General features: G+C 40.1%; 1 protein-coding gene across 1 annotated transcript; it reads right to left on the reverse strand.

The window, feature by feature from the left end:
- Position 1: 1 nt before the first annotated feature.
- On the reverse strand, positions 2-20203 carry PDXK (pyridoxal kinase). Its single transcript, XM_031062130.1, has 10 exons — positions 20146-20203; positions 13232-13336; positions 10125-10208; positions 8339-8385; positions 7385-7470; positions 6536-6581; positions 3799-3910; positions 2816-2952; positions 2194-2260; positions 2-1454 (listed from the first exon to the last, which is right to left on the reverse strand). Exons 3-10 carry the CDS (start codon positions 10177-10179, stop codon positions 1342-1344), a joined length of 663 nt encoding a protein of 220 aa, XP_030917990.1. The 5' UTR covers positions 10180-10208; positions 13232-13336; positions 20146-20203; the 3' UTR covers positions 2-1341.
- Between the last annotated feature and the right edge of the window lie 444 nt (positions 20204-20647).

The following is a 20647-nucleotide window of genomic DNA, read 5'->3' on the forward strand; positions in this document are numbered from 1 at the left end:
TTTTTTTTTCCACTTTCGATGCCAAATGCAGGAGAGGAAATCAATCAGAAATGCAATTTCCATCTCCTTATGTAGTCTGGGACAAGTAAAGCTCCTCAACTTGATCTGGATTTAACACACTAGACTTTATCTTGGGACAAGCAAGAACATGGATCCCATACAGAAATCCTACACAAGTGTGAGTGTCCAATACCTGTCAGCAGAGCTGCCCTGCTGCTTTAGTATGTGGCTGTGATCCACAGGACACTGAAATGATTAAAAATCCCATTCTGAAGCCTTATCAAGCAGAATTGTGCATTAATAATAAAAATAATAATGTATTTCTGTAATCTCTAATTGGTGTTGCTTGCAGAGACTTTATGAACAAGTTAATTTTTCTGTTTCACTGCATTTGGTAAACACATGTAACTGACCAGATTTACTAAACCAAAACCACTACTTTTGCCACATTGCTTCATTGCTGAGGCTGCCAGCAGTGCTCACTAATGTTAAGGGAAGTGGCCATGTAGTTTCTAAGTACATCCACCCACGATGAACAAACCAAGGCAGCCAAATTCCAGGGTAAGAGCTGCTTTCTCTTTTGCCCTTAGTTAAAACCAAACCTGGCCTCAGAGGCCACCCTTCTCACCAGTGGTACTAAACAAAGGCATGATCTTGTTGATGAAGATGTTTCTGGAACAGCTTTTGGAGGAAAATCACACGGGCACCCATGGACATGAGAAATAAGCAGCCAGAACCTGTGACAACTGAAACTGTGCAGCTGTTCATGGACAAGAAACAGGAGCAGAGATCAGCAACATGAATGACACCTCAAGGTCACTTCAGAGTACTGAACATGCCAAACATCTTCAAAGTCCTCCTACACACAAGCAGAACTGTGTGTGGAGCTTTAACCCTGCTTAGTTTCATAGCAGCTGAGATACTGAATACCAGGGTAGGTAACCAGGTACCTCCAGGAAAAGGGAGCATGGAGCCAGCTCCATTGGCACTAGATGCCATCTTGAAATACATTTTCCAGTCAGTCAAGCATTCCATTTAGCAAATTCACATCTACAGTCTTTGGCAAGGCAGGAACATTGCTCTCTTGCCCTGGGTAATCACACAGACTAAGTGAATCTGACAGACACTGGGATACCTGGGAATATGCTTCAATGCACACTAACTGTTCTGGATTTAAAACAGAGCAAGGCCAGCACATATGTTTGAGAGTGGATATCTGCCTATGCTGGGCACTATTTCATGAAAGTCAGGTTTCTGTCACAGATCTAAGGCAAATATTACAATTTACAGGAAAGAAATGAGGACATCGATACATTGTGCGTTATTGGAGACGTGGAGCCTTTATAACACGGTGGCTTTCACTATGATCTCTGGGTTTTCTATGTCCTTTTTGCTTTGGACCATTCTCAGTTCCAGCTGGGCTGAGTTTGGTTTGTTTCCTTCTCCAGCTTGCACTAAAAAGATGACATCAGAATGTCATTAAAAACAGCAGTGTAAAAAGAAACAAGTTACATTGTTCTGTTACCCCACGATTTTCTCTACTTTCCTCCCTTCCCCATTCTCCCTTGCTGCTCCCTGCTAAAGGTTTCTAAGGTGGAAAATCCAGGTCAGCACTGATTTCTTGTCACCACTGCTCCACACCTCTCTCCAGGAAACAAACACAGCTCTGCTGTTAATTAGGAAGTCACACAGATGCTCAGAGAACCCACAGATTTCCTTAAGAACTGAAAGACGGGAACTCCAAGGGGAGAGAAGCTGAAAAAAAAATCACTCCTCACATGGGCCAACACAGCAAAGAAACTATGATTAGTTGATAAACCCCTCTCAGTGCTGAACACACACTCAGAGGGACAGTGGGTGAGCTACACTGAAGCAGGAGCTCTTTGGCACACCAAACTCAGCATCTCCTCGAGTTCTGCCAGGTTTGCAGAGCTGAGTCAGGCACAGTCAGCACGACTGTCACCCAGCACAAGCTAAACAGTGACATCTGCAGTCGGCTCTGGTCAAAAATGGCCCTGGAGGACACAGCAGGAACATGCAGACAAAACTACCAAGCTCTCATTCTGTAAATTCTCTGCCTGCCTCTGCAGTGAGGGGATGCCTTTAGTCAGGAAACCCAGAAAGCTCCTTGAATATTTCTTCTGATGCCAATCCAGACAACACAGGAAGGAGGTCTGGATGAATTTAATTTACCTTTTGCACTCTTAATGGTCCTTTGCAGAACGTGCTGCATGGCTGACACAGTCTTTTCACATGCCACCTGCAACAACATATTCAGTGTTTAGTAAAACTTCAGCTACCTACCTTAATATTACTTAATATTACTTCAAAAACACTGCTATTAAGAGGAAAAACACGACTGACAAAACAAACATGATGACAGCTATGCAATGCAGAGTTTGGGATAATTTTTTTTTACTTAATTCTCCCTAAACCGGTATTAGAAATCATAATTGTATCAAGGACTCTGTGTCCTTAAGGGAAAGAAACAAAAAAAAGGATTTGAGAAATTATTTTCACTGCTTATTATGAAGTGAGGATAAAAAATGTAATTGTAAACATGGATGCAGTCTGTCTCTCTGGAAAGAACAACATCTTATTTGGCAAAATTACAAAATCAATCTGACTGAAATGTGAATGTTTATAGTGCCCCTTCTGGCCAAAGGGAAATTCTGTGGCTTTTTCTTTGAGGTGAGAAAAAAAAAGCCAAAACAAAAGATGATATTTAAATAATGTCACAGGGTCAGAAGTTTTTTAAAAAACTCAAGAGAAACAAGGACCAAACTTGCAGAGAGATGTGTAACTTCTTCCCCACCTTCAAATTGTTTGGGTGCTTGTGTGTCCATGCCAGAAGCATAGCAGCAAACAAGTCTCCTGTTCCCACAAAGACAGCATCCACTTTGGGAGACTCCACTCGAATTCTCTGTGTTATCCTGGTACCGTCTGCTTTAGCTACAACACAGATCCACAGTTAAGTGACAGACCCAGCCACTAATACAACAGCAATCACTGGAAATTAAAAAGAAATATTTTTTAAAATCATCATCTGATTTGAATTCCTTTGCTGCTTGGAACATAAAGGAGAATTCTAAACTTTGTACCAGCTCTTTTAAAAGGAACAGCCTTCCAAAACATGGCCAGCTTGGGACAGCATTTACAACGTCTACACTGTACATCATTTAAGAGGGAGGAGGGAGCTACCACCTTCATTTTTCATCCCTCATACCTGTAAGCATCAGGTGGAAACATTGTGTGAACACACAGTGAATCCTGGTGACAGCACAGAAGGGGACACAGAGAAGAAGCAGAGGGTATTTTATAACCTATCAAGGGAGGAACAATCTGCTAACAGGAAGGACAGAGTGACTTTTCAGAAAAGCATTCAAACATGCCAAGTTCCTGTTTTACATCCTCTGCCCAGGAGCTGCATGGAGCTCAGGCCTGGTGCAGATATTCCTGTCTACAGCCCTGCTGCCCTGATGTACTTATGAATTTTCCAGATTCATCTCAGACCTGCCTTGCCTCCCTGACTCTGGACTGTCACTGAGACCTGTCCTGCTGACTTTATTCAGGTCCCATGGGTGGGGACAGAATCCTGCCAGGGCTATGATCACACTCAGCTCCTGTCCTCCCTCATGGAGCAGCCCCAGTCTCACACTCCTGATATTTATTACTGCAGGATAAGGGGCTCACTAAGGAATCTGTGCTTCTTCCATGCAGATGGGCCTGATGGAACTCCTTCTTCAAGCACAGACAGGTTAGAAGAGAGCACAGGTAAGGAAGGAGCTCTTCACTTACTTTTTCTGTGGCTTCCCAAAGCAATCAGGTAGTCATTTCCTAGAGGTGCCTGTAGATCTGAGCTTGTGATCACCACAGTCTCTGGTCCCATGGCATGGAGCATATCCATTACCTGTCAGTGTGCAAAAAGGCAGGAATCAGTGGAAGCAATATGTGTGGATTAAACTTTCATTCATAGTACTGAGAATTTTTAACAAACACCTTGTTTTGGCATTTTTTGTAAAGAGAAAAACGCCCCAGTCTCTATTCAAATAATCTACTTGAATTAGGGGCATTAGTTTGAACTAGGGGAATCAAAACATCCATATTTAAACGTACACACTTGTTAAAATATACAAGCATTTCTGTTTGTGTTATCTTTGGATGCTCCTCTGGAAAAAATACTCTGCTTCAGCTGTGATCAGAATTTTTGCCTGCATCATGTTTTCAGAACGTATTATCAAAAGAGTAAGAGAAAAAAACACAGACACATGCACCTCATCTGGCATCTTGAAGAATTTTCTAGAAAGCCAGCAACTCCAGGTCATGAAATCTTATTTAGCTACTACTTTTAGAGTGACCAAGAATTAAAAAAGCTAAATCAGAGGCAGAAGTGTGTCTATCTCAATCTTCTTTTCTCATTGTGTTTCAACCCCAAAACTACAGCTGTAAATTATATACCTTTGCAGATGTATTTCCACTCTGTCTGTTCCTCATTAAACGCATTAATACTCTACTTCTGACATCACAATTGGTTGTTACAGACAGAAGTGGTTTTGATTTCACAGAAAAAAGAATGACTTCAATAATGATTTTAGTATAAAACATGGATAAAATATTAATTCTCCCAGAAGAGTTTAACTAAAAACCCTCTCAGGCTAGCTATGACTCATGAGCAGCTGAATGGTAAGGATTTATTTCTGCTATTTTTTAATACTTTATTGCTTTTTTTTTCTTGTCTAAGCCTCCAAGTTTCTTCAGCTGTCAGACCTCTTTGCACAGACATCAGTGGGGTTTTGGAGAAGCAGTAAATCCACCAGCACACACTGACACCATCAGTCTGTGCAGGAATATTAAACTAAATTTCTTTCCTCAGTCACAATTCACCAGGACCCTGATCTCCACTGTCTCTAGTTGCAGGACTTAGTCCTTTCTACATTAATATTACATCATACCTAATTTTATGTAAGAAGACACTACTGCCATCACAGGTCTTTTTAAGGAAAGGAAAGCAAGCATGAAATCATGGAAATCAATGCCAGAATTCTTGCCCCCTTTACAAGGGACAAATTCCAGCATGGATTATTACTCAGACCCATATATGACACACAACTGGAAACACACACAGATTAAAGTATAATATCCTGAAAACAACTTCTTTAAAAATGTTTCCATTTCTAAGTATAACTCCACCTCTTTGAGAGAGATTTTTTAAAGCCCATCACAAATTAGAGCTATGGCATTAATCAGTCAGAAGACTAATTGGCAAAACTATTTAGCACAAGCAACTCAGGTTTGCAGCTTAAATATGCAAATTTAAAACTAATGGCTGCTCAGCTAATTATGTTCTTCTCAAGACTGGTTCCACTGGTGAGATGAGAACAGAAGAACTGAGTTGCAGGCTGCAGTCACGGGCATGAAGCACAGCTCATCACCCTCACCCAGCACAGTGGGGTAATGCAGAACTGGGGGCAGTGGAAATTCAGAGAGATGAGATCTCCATAGATATTTCCTGCTGTGAAGGGATGGTGACCAACCCGTGGTGTTTGACGTTGCTACAGCAAAAAACAACAAACATTTGGGCTGACAGACCCCCAGCTGCTCTCCAGGGTGCCACTGCAGCTGCTGCTTGTTTAAAGATTTTGTGTTCTTTTGAAGTTCAAAACCAAACTGGAGGGAATTACATCAGTCTATTATGAAAGCACTTCAGTAGCCAACAAAACAAAGAGCTCAGCCCTTCTCAAGACATCAATAAAACTGGATTTCTATTTTGTCCTTCACCACCAAGCCCTATCAGTTTTTATTTTCTTCACTTTGTGTGAAAGGGCAAATCATTACACCTCCATGCAATATATTTGCAGGCCATCTATCAGCTCTGTATGGCAATGACAGCAGCTGTCAATGCTGTGGATTTATCTGGGAGAATGAGGAAAAGCTGTTCTCACACTCAGCATTGCAGAATGTGGACAGCAGAGCCTCAAACAGGTTCCTAATGCCTGGAGTCCCCTGGGGTTTTCACACCAACCAAATAATATCCACAGAGTGGATAATATAATATGATATGATATAATATGATATGATATGATATGATATGATATGATATGATATGATATGATATGATATGATATGATATGATATGATATGATATGATATGATATGATATGATATGATATGATATGATATGATATGATATGATATGATATGATATGATATGATATGATATGATATGATATGATATGATATGATATGATATGATTTTGCCACGTGTACTGCTGCCACTCCTCCTTCACTGCAGAAATCAAGTTCAGAGAGATGCACTCACTACCACTGTAATCCCTTTATCTGGAGCTCTTTTGGGAAGTTTCTTCAGAATTCTGACATTAAAACAGGAAATATTTTGTGCCTGAAGCGTACAAGCTTTAATGATAAACACATGGCAAGGACAGAGGCCAAAGTGACCCCAAGGCTGAAGGCAAAGTGCAGCACTGCAGGCAGGAAAGCAGAGAGATGTCACACACCCCACCCTTTGCCCACTCACCTCCAGTGCATCTTTTTCTGTGTAAATCTTCCTGCCTGTGAGTAACCTGAGAATGAAACAGAAAGCTTAAAAGAGCAGGAATTCTCCAGGCAGTGATTTTTTGTTTGTCCTTTCAGAGGAGGAGGAAAGCTGGGACTGCACCAAACAGGCCAGACCCATCTGTAGCTCCACGGTCTGCTGGAGCAGACCTCAGTGCTGGAGGGCTACGTGCACAGACACACAGTGCACTCACACCAGTCCTACCCTGCCTCCTCCAGAGATCCCTGCATCACAAAAATCCCCTCACAAGTGTTTTTTCTCCCTCTCCCATGCAGCTGCTGCCTCCCCTTAAGGGCACAGCCTGTACTGCACCAGAGATCATCTCCTGACCAAAGAGTCACAGCTGTGCAGACAGGACAGGAGGAGGCATTTAGCTTCTTAGCTCCCCTGAGATGCTGCCATGCTGTTAATTCTGAATTTTTTTTGGGGGGGGGGGGGAGAGAGAGGGAATTTGAACCAAACTATTTCAGTTCTGATATTCTGGCACATAATAAAAATGTTCATAGTAATGGGTAAGGTACTTTTTTAACCTGTCCTAGAAAGAGGCCTCTGGTGATAATAAGAAATAATCATGAAAATGAGACACTGAAGAAAACAAGAAGAATCTTTTCCTCACATAACTCCTGGATTTTATTGTTTTATTGCAGCAATTGAGCAAATCTGAAAAACACCACTTGAAACTAACAGCTAAAACCCAAAACTCAACACATACATACATAAAGCACTACATTGAGACAAAATTAAGGGATATCAGTCTCCCCTGCTTTTTTCCACAAGTTTATTTAGCTAGAAAAGGAAATAAGCACTTACTCAGCTTCAAACTGGTTAGGAGTGATTATATCTGCAACAGGTACAACTTTGTCCCTGTAGACTGGCAGGAGATCCTTGGGCACATACTGGGGAGAAAAAAAACAGTGTCAGAAGTTGTCAGCAGGGTCTGAGATGTGGGACTGCAGCTCTCCTTCCCTCAACCACCACTCCTGCTGCCACTGAGTGACCTGACAGCTCCAAGCTCTGCAATTACAGTGGCAGAGCATCCTCCAGCTGGGGAGTCTGTCACCATTAGCCCTTTCTTCCCTGGAGGGGATGGGAAGCACCATTTTTAAGCAGATGGACCTAAACTGGCAGCATTAAAAGGAAATGATGCCTGGGGGAGGAACTTTCAAGTTCTCTCTCACCAAGGTGACTCAGCAGCATTAGGAAACAGTGTCCCAGCTCCCTCATGTCCTTATCTCCAAACCAAACTGTTTTGTTCAAAAATTTTTGATTAAAAATGAATGTTTTCTTTGTCAGTGTGCAGCCTGGTATTGGCACATGGGACCTTTCTGTCACTGATCCTAGCCCAGAGCCCAACAGCTGTCAGATCCCACATGAAATAAATCATCTTCATTTAGGTTCCAGGGCTGTGTCAATTGCCAGGATGACTGAACATGGCAGCCAGGCTACCAGCCAGAACACAGCTCTGGAGAGATGATGAGAGAACTCCAGAGGGACAGGGATGGGGGATATTTTCCTGTGGACAAGATCTGTTGTCTCAGGAGAGAGCCAGAAATAATCCCAGGGCTGGGCAGCTGTCATTCTTTCCAGATACCAATCTCATTCAAAACCAAGAAATTTAAGTACAAACTTACTTGATGCTGGGATCCAAAGCCACACTTAGGTAAAGCACCTTTTTTTGTAGTTGTTTAAAAAATAATAAATCTTTATACATCTTTATATCACAAACATTCACTACACAGAGAATCCAAGCAGAAGAGTACTCACCATAGAGCCTTCTCCATTCCACTTGTCACCCATCACTGGATCACACACTGGAAAAAAATTTAGGTTTAGAAATAGGGTACAGTTATAAAGACCCTGGTGGGAGGGAGAAATTTTAGGTAACAGTGGTGGCTACAGAAGAGCACTGAGCACCTCAGAGCTTACACAATCTCACAGCTCTTGTAGCACACTGAAATTTGTATCTGGTGGCTGCCAATTTTGAAAGAGTAGGTCATGTGTCTTAAAAAGTTGTCTGGAATGGTAGTATGGAGGGGAGAAACATGGGAGAAGCTAACAGCTCTGAAAAGAGTCCTAGTTTTACTTAAGTGTGAAAAAATATATTCCAAATGTACACACCAAAATGTTGTGTGTGTATTAAATAAAGAAAGTACTATAATGAAACAATAAGACAATTCATGCCAAAGTACTCAGTGTAATGATATTAACACACGTTTGGCACAGGTTCTGGATCACCAGCAGTACCAACAACACATTCCAAGAGTCCTCAGTGAGGATGGAAACAGCCTAGCACTGCACTTCAAAAAGGAACATTGTTCATTGTATTAAAAGATCTTTAAGCAACATCAAAAAGAAGAACAAACCCAAAGATATCAAATCAATGTCAGTATTTCAGGAAGTTTGTATGAGTAAAAAAGGGCAATTTGCTTTACATTTTAAAAATATTTTCTTTATGTTAGAATCTATTTATTAAACATACAGGATCTTAGAAGTCTTGTTGTGCTCTCACCACCTGACCACTTCCTTCCTGCTCTGCACAGTGAGATGTCTCTTTCTGTTCATATTCCAAAAGACTCTTTAGCTTTCACACAAAACTATAAAGAATTTGAGAATTCAATTGTGTAAATAAAGGCTAAAAAGCAACAAAACCCAGTCAAGATTTCTCTGCTATATTTTGCTAGTTAAAACCTATGCTTTGTTAATTTTAAGCCAGGTATCACTGCTCAGTACACCACCTTGCAAATCCTGCCAATCATTCTAGATGTTTCCTGGCCACACTGTTTACAGAGCCTGAAGATGACAGCTCAAACATCATTCCCAGCTTTTTATCCCACTAAATCCTCACTGACTTTGCCCTATCAGCTGAAATTCAAGCCTGGTTATGTTCAAAATTCCAAAAACACTCAGGAAATGAAGAAAGGAAAGAGATCTTTTCTCCCAGGTTGAAGCCTGATGTGACATATTAGTGACAACAGCTGCTGGAGTGTCCTGCTCCCTGGGTAGTCCTAGGGAATATTAAAAGTACCAGAGCTAAAAAAGCCCTGGAGTTCAAGGTAAATCGTGAAACTTATGAGGCAAAGCAGGACATTTCTGGGATGTGACATGGAGCCATGGCAGGGTGACATGGGAGAGACTGTCCTGCTCTGGCTCACTTGGGAATCAAGGAGAGGCTTCATCTGCCAGCACACACAGCCTCTGAACTGTGTTCTGTACTGAACTGTGGCTGTTCTGAACTCTGAACAGCCTCTGTATCAGCAGCAGCTGGCTGGGAATTTTATTTTCTCCTGGATACAAACAACCAGTCCTCAAGGCACTCTCTCCTTTGGATGGCATAATGCAAGAACCACACTGAAAGGTGTGATAGATATAGAGAGATAAAAGCCCAACTCCCTGACCACCTAAAGCTGAAATGAAACATCACTGGAGGGCCAGCTGGCTCCAGACAGACCAGAAGTGTTGTGTAACATCAGAACAGTGTTTCCATCCTAAAATGTGAAAATGATGAGCATACTCAATGAGGAAACAGGAGGATTATCATGCACATCCTTACCATACACGAGGTTGGAATTCTGTTGCTTCAACTCCTGGACAATATCCACCACCATTGCAAGAAATGATGTGTCTCTTGTATACCCTTTCAGGGAAAAAAAAAAAGACACCTTTGAAGTTCCAATTTCATGAACACTTTTGCTGTTTTTAATTTTGGATAGGAATGCTGCATACTTCTATTCTTTAGATAAATGCATTTTTAGAACAAAGGCATTTCAGTAGTTGACTCAGGAATAATAGGTTGGAGTAAAAATTCAGACAGTGCTTGCACAACTACAAGTATAACCTTAAAAATCCATTTACTAAGAATGTTGTATAGGAAAGGCTCATATAACTTCAAAATGCTTGAACATATATAAATAAAGGTCAGGCTAGAAGGAAAAACCATTCCTTTTAATAAAGCCAATATTTTGATCAGTATTATTTTTCATGCAGTAAACAGAATTTTTTTAAAATTCCATATACTTTTCTCATACTCTGTCTTGAAGCAATTTTTTATTATTAATAGTGTCCCTGCTGATAGAGTCCAACACATTAATGCATTAGAGATTTAACCTTGATAATTTTAGAGCAACCTCCAAAATACCAATAAAGTTCCTATTTTTCAGGCTTAGCAGTGAAATAAGCTAGAAATAAGTTTTACTGTATTTCAAGGCCCCAAGCACAATGCTAGCACCACAATATTCTCATTTAATCACTAGTTTTTAAATTTTATAGATGCTCCTTAATTTATATATTTATGTATTAACTTTAGTTACAACATTTATGACTTATCAATTTGATTTTAATTCATTGTAGTTCATTTCTTGGGGATGGTGCCGGGCAGGGCCATAAACTGGACTCGATATTTGTGGGTCCCTTCCAGCTCAACATATTTTGTGATTCTCTGATTTAATACTATTATTTTTAGCATGGTAGCACCTTTCAATGTCCTTGGAAATGTCCACTCTACTAAAATATTTTAAAGTACATTTAAAAACTTGATTTTGGAGATTTTTTTTTAAACTTGAAAAATTGATCAATTCTTGGGTGCTGCAGAGAAATGGAAAAGATTCTTTGCCAAAATGCTGGATTTTATCCATGAAATGCTGATAATCAGTCAAAAGACTCAAGCAAAGATTTTTTTTTAAATCACCTGTGATAGCAGACTGGCTGGAAAATAATACTGAGTTTAATAATAATAATGAGTAAATAGTAATAGTGAAAATAATATTGTACATCACTGACAGAGGTGTTTAAAACTGTTACACTGAACTGCAATTTATCTCTTACCTTGAGTGTCTTACTGTAAATGAACCAAATACAAGAAGATCTACAAATAGCTAACAGTCACAAAAAGTCCATGGAGTGTTACCTTGTATAATTGGCCTAAAGATAATAATTTTAATCTCAGCTGAGCTATCTACAGTCATCAGACAATTCACAGTCAAACCCCACCTGCTGATAAATTGCTTTTCAGTGTTTAAATAATCATACCCAGCTTGTTTGAGGTACAAAGTAGTTGTGCACTATAGTGAATGTCTGTTTGAAGAGAAAAATCTGACTTTTGGTCCTGAATGGAAAAAAAAGGGATTTTAAGTTCAGCCACAGTGCAGCTGAAGACTAAAACACAAAAAGCGTTATTAGATGTTCAGAAATTACTGCTCTTTCTACTCATGCCTTCTTTTTGTTCATACTGAAAATGGCTGCAGCAAAAGAGATTTTAAAACAAACTTCAACAACACAGAAAAAAATCTATTTTACAAGACTTTTATTAATAAATATTCCCTTTTTCTCCCAAATTCCTTTTTGCTGAAGGTTTTTATTTTCCTTCTATCATTTTTAATCTCTTACATCCATTTTGCCAATGATAAGAAAGGAGTAGAGGTCTTTTCCAAGAGTTGGAAGTGAAATAAAAAACGAACATTTCTGCTAAAAGAATACTCAAATATGATTTATATATTTTCCACACTAACATCTCCTGAATTCCTACAATATAGTGTGCTTTTCCTGGAAATGTTCTCTCTGTCAGTTCCTTCCAGGAAAGAAAGGGTGTTTATCTATTTCTCAATAGCAAACAACCCATTTATGCCAAAATTAATTTCTTAACCTTAGTTCAATCTATTTGCCATTCAGTCTCCCTTATTTTGGAGATATTCCTTGAAAAAACCCTGACATCTCTTTGGACATGCCACACCCTTTAAGCCAGAACAACTGCTTTGGAGTTATAACCCATGCAGTTAAAATTTCCAGTTTTCCCTGCGTGTAAAGAACTTTCCTACATGTGGAAGCCATGAAATCAATCAAATCTGGTGATGTACTTCTGCTTACCTTTAAAAAGTCCCTGTTCACTGCTGTGAGAAATTGAAACTGTTATCCAAACCAGAGGCACAGCTCTCACTGAGGTGAAATGTGATCAGTAACCTACTTCTGACAAGCAGGAATTGGGTGAGAAGAAATTTTTAGTAAAAACTTCTTGTAGAATCTCTTTTTTCTATGAAGTATTCTACAAGAAGGTCTCTTTGCCTGTATTTATAAACACTTAGTGAAGCAGAAGAAAACACTGCAGAACTGTATTCACTCAGATGACCTACACCTGTATTCACTCAGATGACCTACACAGTAACAAGAGCAAAAAATCAAGATATATGACAGTCAAAGCAAAGACCCAACTCTACTCATACTTTGCTCACTGTCCAAAGCACTAAGCCTTAAAGATCAAGGACAGAAAAAAAATCAAGAGAACTGTTTATAAAATCACACTGCAGTACCACAGAGTGCTAGTACTGCAGATTTAGGAGAAAGGGTTAAACTCATGTCTTCCTAATAAATTTAAAAATAATACTCTGACATTCCTGATCCATTATTCCAGTAGAGGCACTCCCAAAATATTCAATGAGCCTGTACATGCCTGGCCTGTACAAGTCTGCAAATGATACCAGGGGATCAATTTACCTGCCCAGTTACAACCTCCCAGCTGTTCCAAACTGAACAGCACGAGCCAGTTCAGATTATAATATACAGCTGAAATTTTAATTGCTTGGCTTGCAACAAGGAGGGGTATGTGTTTTAAATTTCTTCAGCCCTGTTTACATCTGCTGGGAGCTGCAGAGAACAAGCTCTTCTTACCTGTGAGCACATAATCGTAGCGGTTGACCTTGTTCAGCTTCAGCCCTTCGTAAAGTTCATGCAGCTCATCTGAGTTCAGCACCTGACCCTTCCAGTGGGCATAGCCTGCAAAGAAAACACCAGGGCAGCTCTCAAGAGATGGATCTTCTGTTTCAGATCACACAGATGATACACATGGAGGGATCACATCCAATATCAGCACAGGAAGCATTTTCACCTCCCCTCCTTGTGAAATGCTGGTGCTGAATGAAAGCTGCTGTCAGCAGAACAGGTTGTGTGCTCAACTTCTCCTTAGCACCTCTGCCTCCCAAAGGAACTGGAGTGACTACACTGCAGTCTGAGAGTGTCTATTCAACAGCAAATCAAGCTGAGCACACACAAATTCCTGCAAGGTTTCCCATGGAGCTTTTGCAAGTTATCCCTTTCCTGTGTGGAGGAGGAAAAACATATGTTTTAGATTTCACTGGAGGAGGGTGTAAGTATAATCTATTTTTGTTATCTTATACTATATATATATAAAGAAATATTGACAGTTAGATGACAATCTTAATAGGCTTATAGATCTGTCTGAATACAGGCCTGCACCCATCAGATAAAGCATCCACTGGGACCTGCATGTCACAAACAGTGACCACAGCAGAACACTGACATGGATGGTCTTTAAATGTACAGGGTCACCTGACAGACTTTCTTCCAAAAATAGCACAGCTTCAGTGCTGAGGATCCTGGAGGAGGAAATGAGTAGCAGAAAGACACTACAAACAGATAAATAATATCCATATACTCCATATATCCTTGAATGATCTCTAAGAATTGCAAGCAAATACGCTCAGCTGAGAGAAGCAGATGGATGGTGGAAGTTACTTGGGATAAACTCAACTGATTTCAGCAAACAGTGGACCAAGGTCCATGGTAGCCAATTCCAAGGAAAATAAACAATATCTCCCTTAACAGAATCTCAGCATTTGTTGAAAAATGTAAATGCACCTTGCACCTTGTCAGCAAAGCCTGCCCATCTAGATGCACCAATCACTCCTCTGTATGTAAGAATGGGGCTTCCTCCAGGATATTGGATGAGGAATCCACAATTTAACTCTTTCAATCTCCATAAATTCACATTTTGTCAAAAAGCTTATCTTTTTATTAACTGGAATGAGGAAAAGCCAAAGGTTAAGTGAGGTATCCTCTCCCATAGCTCCCCTGTGTAAAGACAATGGTATTTTGTTTGTTTTAACTTCTGCTCTTGCAGTTAGAAAATTCTGAGATGAAAACTGTTGGCTTTGATTATCACTCTAAACTGACTTATTAGAGTGACTGCCAAAAGGTGCCTAGAGCCTTGGATAAGCACATTTTTCAGATTTCCTTCTTGTGAATGCAAACAGACCCATGGTATGGTGAGCAGATGGATCATTTTGCTCTCCTCAGCTCACAAAGGCCAAGCCTCTAAAACACAACTTGCTGCCAGCTGGCTGGGGGCCTGACTCACATCAGCCACCCAGGAAAACGCTGCTCACAAAGCCCCTGTGAAGAAAGGGACAAAGTAAGGGATTTCTGTTGTGAAGAACCCCTGAGTGCATGTAAATCCAGGGCTTGGTTTACTTAACACAAATGTAGATATTTGTTGTGTCACATCTGCATCATCACACAGAAATAATCTGTCCTCTCCTCTTCCCCAGCCTCTGTAGCACTGAAAAGCCAGTAAAGGGACACAACAGAGTGTGGCATTCACATTCTCTGAACATGCCCAGGGTTTTTTCTCCTGCGAAGCTGAAAGGCAGCAAGAGGCCTCAGAGAAAAAAGGAAAACAAGTCTTATCCCATCTGCTTCTCCTGTGTTGTGCTCATGTGGAATGTGTTTGGAGATTGTTTACTCAAAGGTGATTGCCTGATTGGATTCTGGTGTGAGTTGTTTTCACTCTTTGGCCAACTGGGGCCAAGCTGTGTCGGGGCTCTGGAGAGAGTCACGAGTTTTCATTATTATATTTTCAGCATTCAGTAAGTATCCTTTCTGTATTCTTTAGTATAGTATAGTATTTTTTAATATAATATACTATAATAAAGTAATAAATTAGCTTTCTGAGAACATGGAGTCAGATGCATCATTCTCTCCCCTGGTCAGGTTGCCCGCATTTACAATAGCAGAGTTCTTCCACTGGGGCCACCAAGGAAACTGGGGGTGCTTTTCACCCGGAATCAAGGCAAAAAATGCCGATATTTATCTTACAAATTGCCATAAAAATAACTATGACAGATTGCCCCGGCAACCTGGATACTTTCAGGAGCCATTCCTACAAAGACCCTGTAAATTCACTACTTAACCAAAAGTTCAGCTTCCCATGTCAAGCTGTCTTAAATGGTCAGTGCACAGGGTTCATGTTACACTGATCCTCCACTGAGGGAGAGAAATAAATACAAAAACTCAACTTTAGGCAGCAGCCCAGCTAATCTCTGGAGTTGGTGTCACCCACATGGGGCAGGGACATTGTCTGAGCTCTGCAGCAATGACTTCCACAGGTCATTGAAGATCCTTTTAATTATCTGGTAATGTGTAACACAACCTGAAGTCTAACTACACAACAGCCAGAGTTAAAAACACAGCCCTAGGGAAGCTCTCAGGGAAGCCCCAGCTATTGGGACACTAAAAATAAAAGGGAATGACTTCACTGGAGCTGCAGAGAACTGTGATGTCACTAGGAACTGAATTATGTTCACCAAACCAAATCAAAACTGGCAGCAAGATGAGAACACCCCTATGTCCTTTCCCCAGGGTAATTTCATGTAACATGACAAACAGAAGGGGCAAATCCCATGATCCTGCATTTATCCTACTTTCCTGGCAGAATGTAACACTAAAAAGCAGAAAGAGAAGAAAAAGCCAGTTACTCATGTTCAAAAAGGGTTCCATGAACTGGAGGATGGGGTCCCAGGAAGAGGGACTATTTTGAAAGGGGAAAGGCAGAAAGGAAGAAAGCTGTCTTCCCTGTTTTGGGTACAAAACCACCAAATAATTCCCCTCAGTGCTGGTCTGAGAGAGCAGAGAGAACACTGCAAATCATGACACAGCTCTTCAAAACCCCACTTGCTCAGACTGCATTTGCCTCCCATGTCTGTAATAATTTTAAACACACAGATGAACATAAACACTTAAATAACCTTACACCCCTTCTGCCTGGGTTATTATCTTTTATTGCAATTACATGCTATCTATTTGCTTTTAGCAGATAAGGCAATGACAAACAAGTAAGATACAACATCTCGTGTCACTAAAATGATGAACATATTCATCAGTCTCCAAGGAAATGTCCTGGTTCATTGGACATTGGTATGAAAAATAAATAAAGTAACAAAAACCACAACCAAGAGAGGCAGCTAATACTTCCCCCAAGATAAATTTACGTACTTGCCTTCCTCTGCTGTTTTTTTCCCCTTTGGATTGTATTTATAATCCTCTTAATTACTTTCAAAAACAAGGAAGAAAGAAAATGAAATTACCAGGCCTATCAGAAGGAAAAAAAAAACCAACCAACTGACCAACACAGCAACAGAAAAACAAGCTAGCACTTTAGTATAGCAAAGCATGTAAGATTTCTTTGTTTTCCAACCCAGAACATTCTGTTCTGAGGTCTGAGTTCTTCCTGTTGTGCTCCCTGCAAAACTATTCCAAGGGACTCCGGTAACAAAGAATTTCACATGGGAAAAAGGAAGAAAGTTGTAGTGTTTAAGGCTCATGATGGACAGGCAATGTGGGCCCAGCTGTGTCACAAAATTCACATTGCACACTCCAGCAGACAACCTGCTCTGAGCACATGACTCATCTGCAGCCACCAGGAGGCCTTCAACAAAAGCAGAAATGAAGTACCAAATTCCCCACTGGATTTTTTATAGCTGGTCACAGAGTGGGAGTAAAATGTTATCAGTGTCAGACACAAGTGGAGATCTTTTCTTTCTGCCCTGCACACACAGGGGTGAATGAATCACCTGGGTGGGCAGACTGTGCACAATCACATCAAGATATAATTGTAATTCCTCATGTCTTAGACCTACCAGCCAACCCAGCCACCTACTGCACACCCACTAAGTGGAAGTCAAACGTGCTCAAGAATAAAAGGAAAAGTAACAAAAAAACCCCAGGCTATTTGTTCCAGAGCTGTTTCAAAGGTAGGATTTGGAGGGCAGAGTAAGCACATTATTGCTTAAAATGAACCTACCAATGAGAAACAGAACTGGAAATCACTGCAGAATTAAAAAGGCACTCCAAAGAACATCAATTATACAATTAAAAATAAATCCAGGTTTTTATTTTTGCACATCATATGAGGTGATGCTTCTGCAAAGAGTATATTAATATAGCATAAAGAGAACAATCTTAATAGGCTGCACGACAGCTTCTTTTATTTGTATGTGCAGCATGATGCCACTCAAGTGTGAGTCACTCTAATCACTGAAGTTCCTCACGAAGCAACACGACAAACTCTTCTCCCAGGGGCACTGATTCAAAGCACATTTTCCAAATTTCAGGATTATCAGAGACTAAAGAAAGCTGCATTTTCTGAGCAGGAGTCAGCAGAAAGAGGCCTGTGGTATCTTACTAATTTGTAGACAGGGCAAAAAAAGAGCAATAATGATTCACCAAAGGTTGTTAGTCATAAATTCTCTCTGCATTTTATTTGCTGCTAATTCCAAATTTAAAAACAGGGGAAGAAGGAAAGAAAGGATACCATGTCCAAACCCCACACATTCTTCCACCTGTGCTCCTCTGGCATTCTTCCAGAAACTAAAGTTCACAGCCAGATTTTTAAGGAGGAGTTTGTCCTCCAGCTTTGATGATGATAACAGAAATGGTTCTTGTAAAATTTTGTTTTTTAGGAAAATAAGTTACCTTCACCCACTCACCCTGCACACAATGCCTGTGTATTGCAGGACAGTGCCAGACACAAGCTTTGCTTCCCAAAACCATGAGGTTGTGAGGCAAACTTTGGAATTTTTTAACAGATTCAGTAAAAAGAACAAAACCAAAACCAACCAAACAAGAAAAAAAAAACCAACCAAAAAAAACCCCCAAAAAAACCCCAAAAAAACCACAAACCAAACAAACCAAAAAACCACAAAAAACAAAAACCCCCCAAACCAACAACCAACCAAACAAAAAACCCCCAAAAACCAAACCCCCAAAAATCCAAACCAAACCAAAAGAAAGTGACTCCTAAATATCAGGAGTAGTTCCAGTATTTTAAAGACTTGTGAGAGCTGAGATATTTTGGAATTTGGGATGCTCATTTTGGTCTTCATGTGGGACGAGGAACCACAAATTTAATGTTCCTTCCACTGTCTGCCAAACCTTGAATGAAACACTGGTAACCTTTCCTTGGCTGTGATACCATTAAAAACAAATTTAAAATCTTCTATCTTTTTTGTTTTAAGAATCTGGTCACCCTACTGGTAATGTAATTTTCCCATCTTGAGACACATTCAGTTTATGGTCTATAAAACCTCTATTAAGCTCTTGCAGTGCCCTATAAAGCTGATTTAATCTTGAAACAAAAAGCCAACAAACAACACGTGCTCATGCATTTCAAGCACTGAATAATTTGACATGAAAAAATTGCTTAATTTCTGGAAGATTACAATAGTTTTACCCAGCTATTGAAACTAAACAACAGAAAACACCAAACTCCAAAACTAAATAAATTCTTTAAATAAAACAGAAGTCACACCTAAGTATCTTTGAAAAACACAAGAGAACCTTTGTACTGTGCCAAAGGGTACAAGCAAAATAAGCAGATTTTTGCCTAAGCTAGGAAAGGCCTCATTCCCTTGTTTAATTATTACCTTTTGTGTGCCCTTCCTCAACAAGCAGAGATAGCTTTAAAGCCAGCTTTGAAACATTAATTTTTTCTTCCCAATGTGACACTAAATTCCCTCCATGATAGTTATCTTACAACCTTTTGAAAGCTGCATGAACAGAGTCTGATCTCTGTTTCAAAATTAGTAGTTTATTAATAGAGCTGCACCTGTAGAGATACTAAAAAAGTACCTCAACTTTTGCCTTTTTTCTTTGTCAGAAACAACTTCTGCTCTTTTCCAAGATGTTAAAGCCAGAATTCACTCCCAGATTATTTTCTGAAGACACCTATAGATTTTCTCTGTCCAGAGTAGCTCTCCTCTCAAACAACCTGCCACCACCAAGACATGAGTCTCCAGTGATGCAAAAATAACAAATCACTTGGAGCTCCTTTATGGGTGAAAGGTATTGCTAAAATAAACATAAATTTCAGGTTTCTTTTAAAAAATCAAGTCCTCTAGCACTGTGAGTATTAGGAAGTTTGAACATATTAGGTGAGTGCACTGCATTCAGGCTTAGAACTTAAATAAAAATACACCCAAAGGTATTAAGGCCTTTCCTCCCACCAAAATGAGATTTTGGGATACTTGATAGTACCTAAATGGGCACATAGTGAGGAAACATTGCATCTATCTCTGTATTTTTCTGATGTTTGATTTGATAATGTGATGGTGACTCTCATAGAGCCATAATTCACAGAAAAACAATTTGAAGACTCCTTTGTTCACACGCTTGGCTGTGTAAATGGCTGTATTTGTGTTATTTCACTATCTGACTTAATTAGATCACTGCCTAACAAAAGAAACTCACCCTCTGAAGGGCAGAAATGGACATTACCACATCCATCCTACTCCCATCTTCAGGCTTCTGAGAGACTTGAATAAAAACATGAAAATTACATTTCCATCCTCTATTGTGAAGATATAAGACCAATGTCCTCTTTAACTGGTTTGTGGCTCCCAAAGAGTCTTATGTCTTTACATAAGACCAATTTCCTCTCCACTGCCATGGGATGAGGTGAGCCCCATGCTGAGTGAGTTCAGGGAGTGTGGAGTAGATCTGTAAAATTTTACCTGTGTGGTTTGAAAACTGGACAGAGTTCACCGTGTCAACTTCAAATCCCAAAACCTGTAACAGAACACAGGAATATTTCTTTTACTAACACAACTTTGTTAACACATTACCCACATCACAGAACACGGGGAAGAACTCCTGGATTGCCAGTGCATACTTAAAAATCTTGGGAGCCAAGTCAACAAACATGCAACATAAACAAAGAGCACAGTGCTCTACTACAGCAACCAACAGGGAACAAAAATGCCACTGGCAACAGCACCAGAAAAACACAGCTGAGGATGCTGAGGCTGGAGTTCATCTGGGGATAAGGCCAGAGAGGCTGCTCCAGCAGCAAGCACTGAAACCTTGAAGAAAGCCTTGGCTGGCATTTCTTGGCAAGAAAAGAAGTACAAGGTACTAAATTAATGCACAATATGGTGGGATGATGCTGTTGGCATTCCAGAAAACCAATTCTTCTAAGAGGAGGACAGAGGGATCTTAAAAGGGATCAATACTACA

The sequence above is a fragment of the Geospiza fortis genome, unplaced genomic scaffold (genome assembly GCF_000277835.1).
Source record: "Geospiza fortis unplaced genomic scaffold, GeoFor_1.0 scaffold17, whole genome shotgun sequence".
NCBI lineage: Eukaryota > Metazoa > Chordata > Aves > Passeriformes > Thraupidae > Geospiza > Geospiza fortis.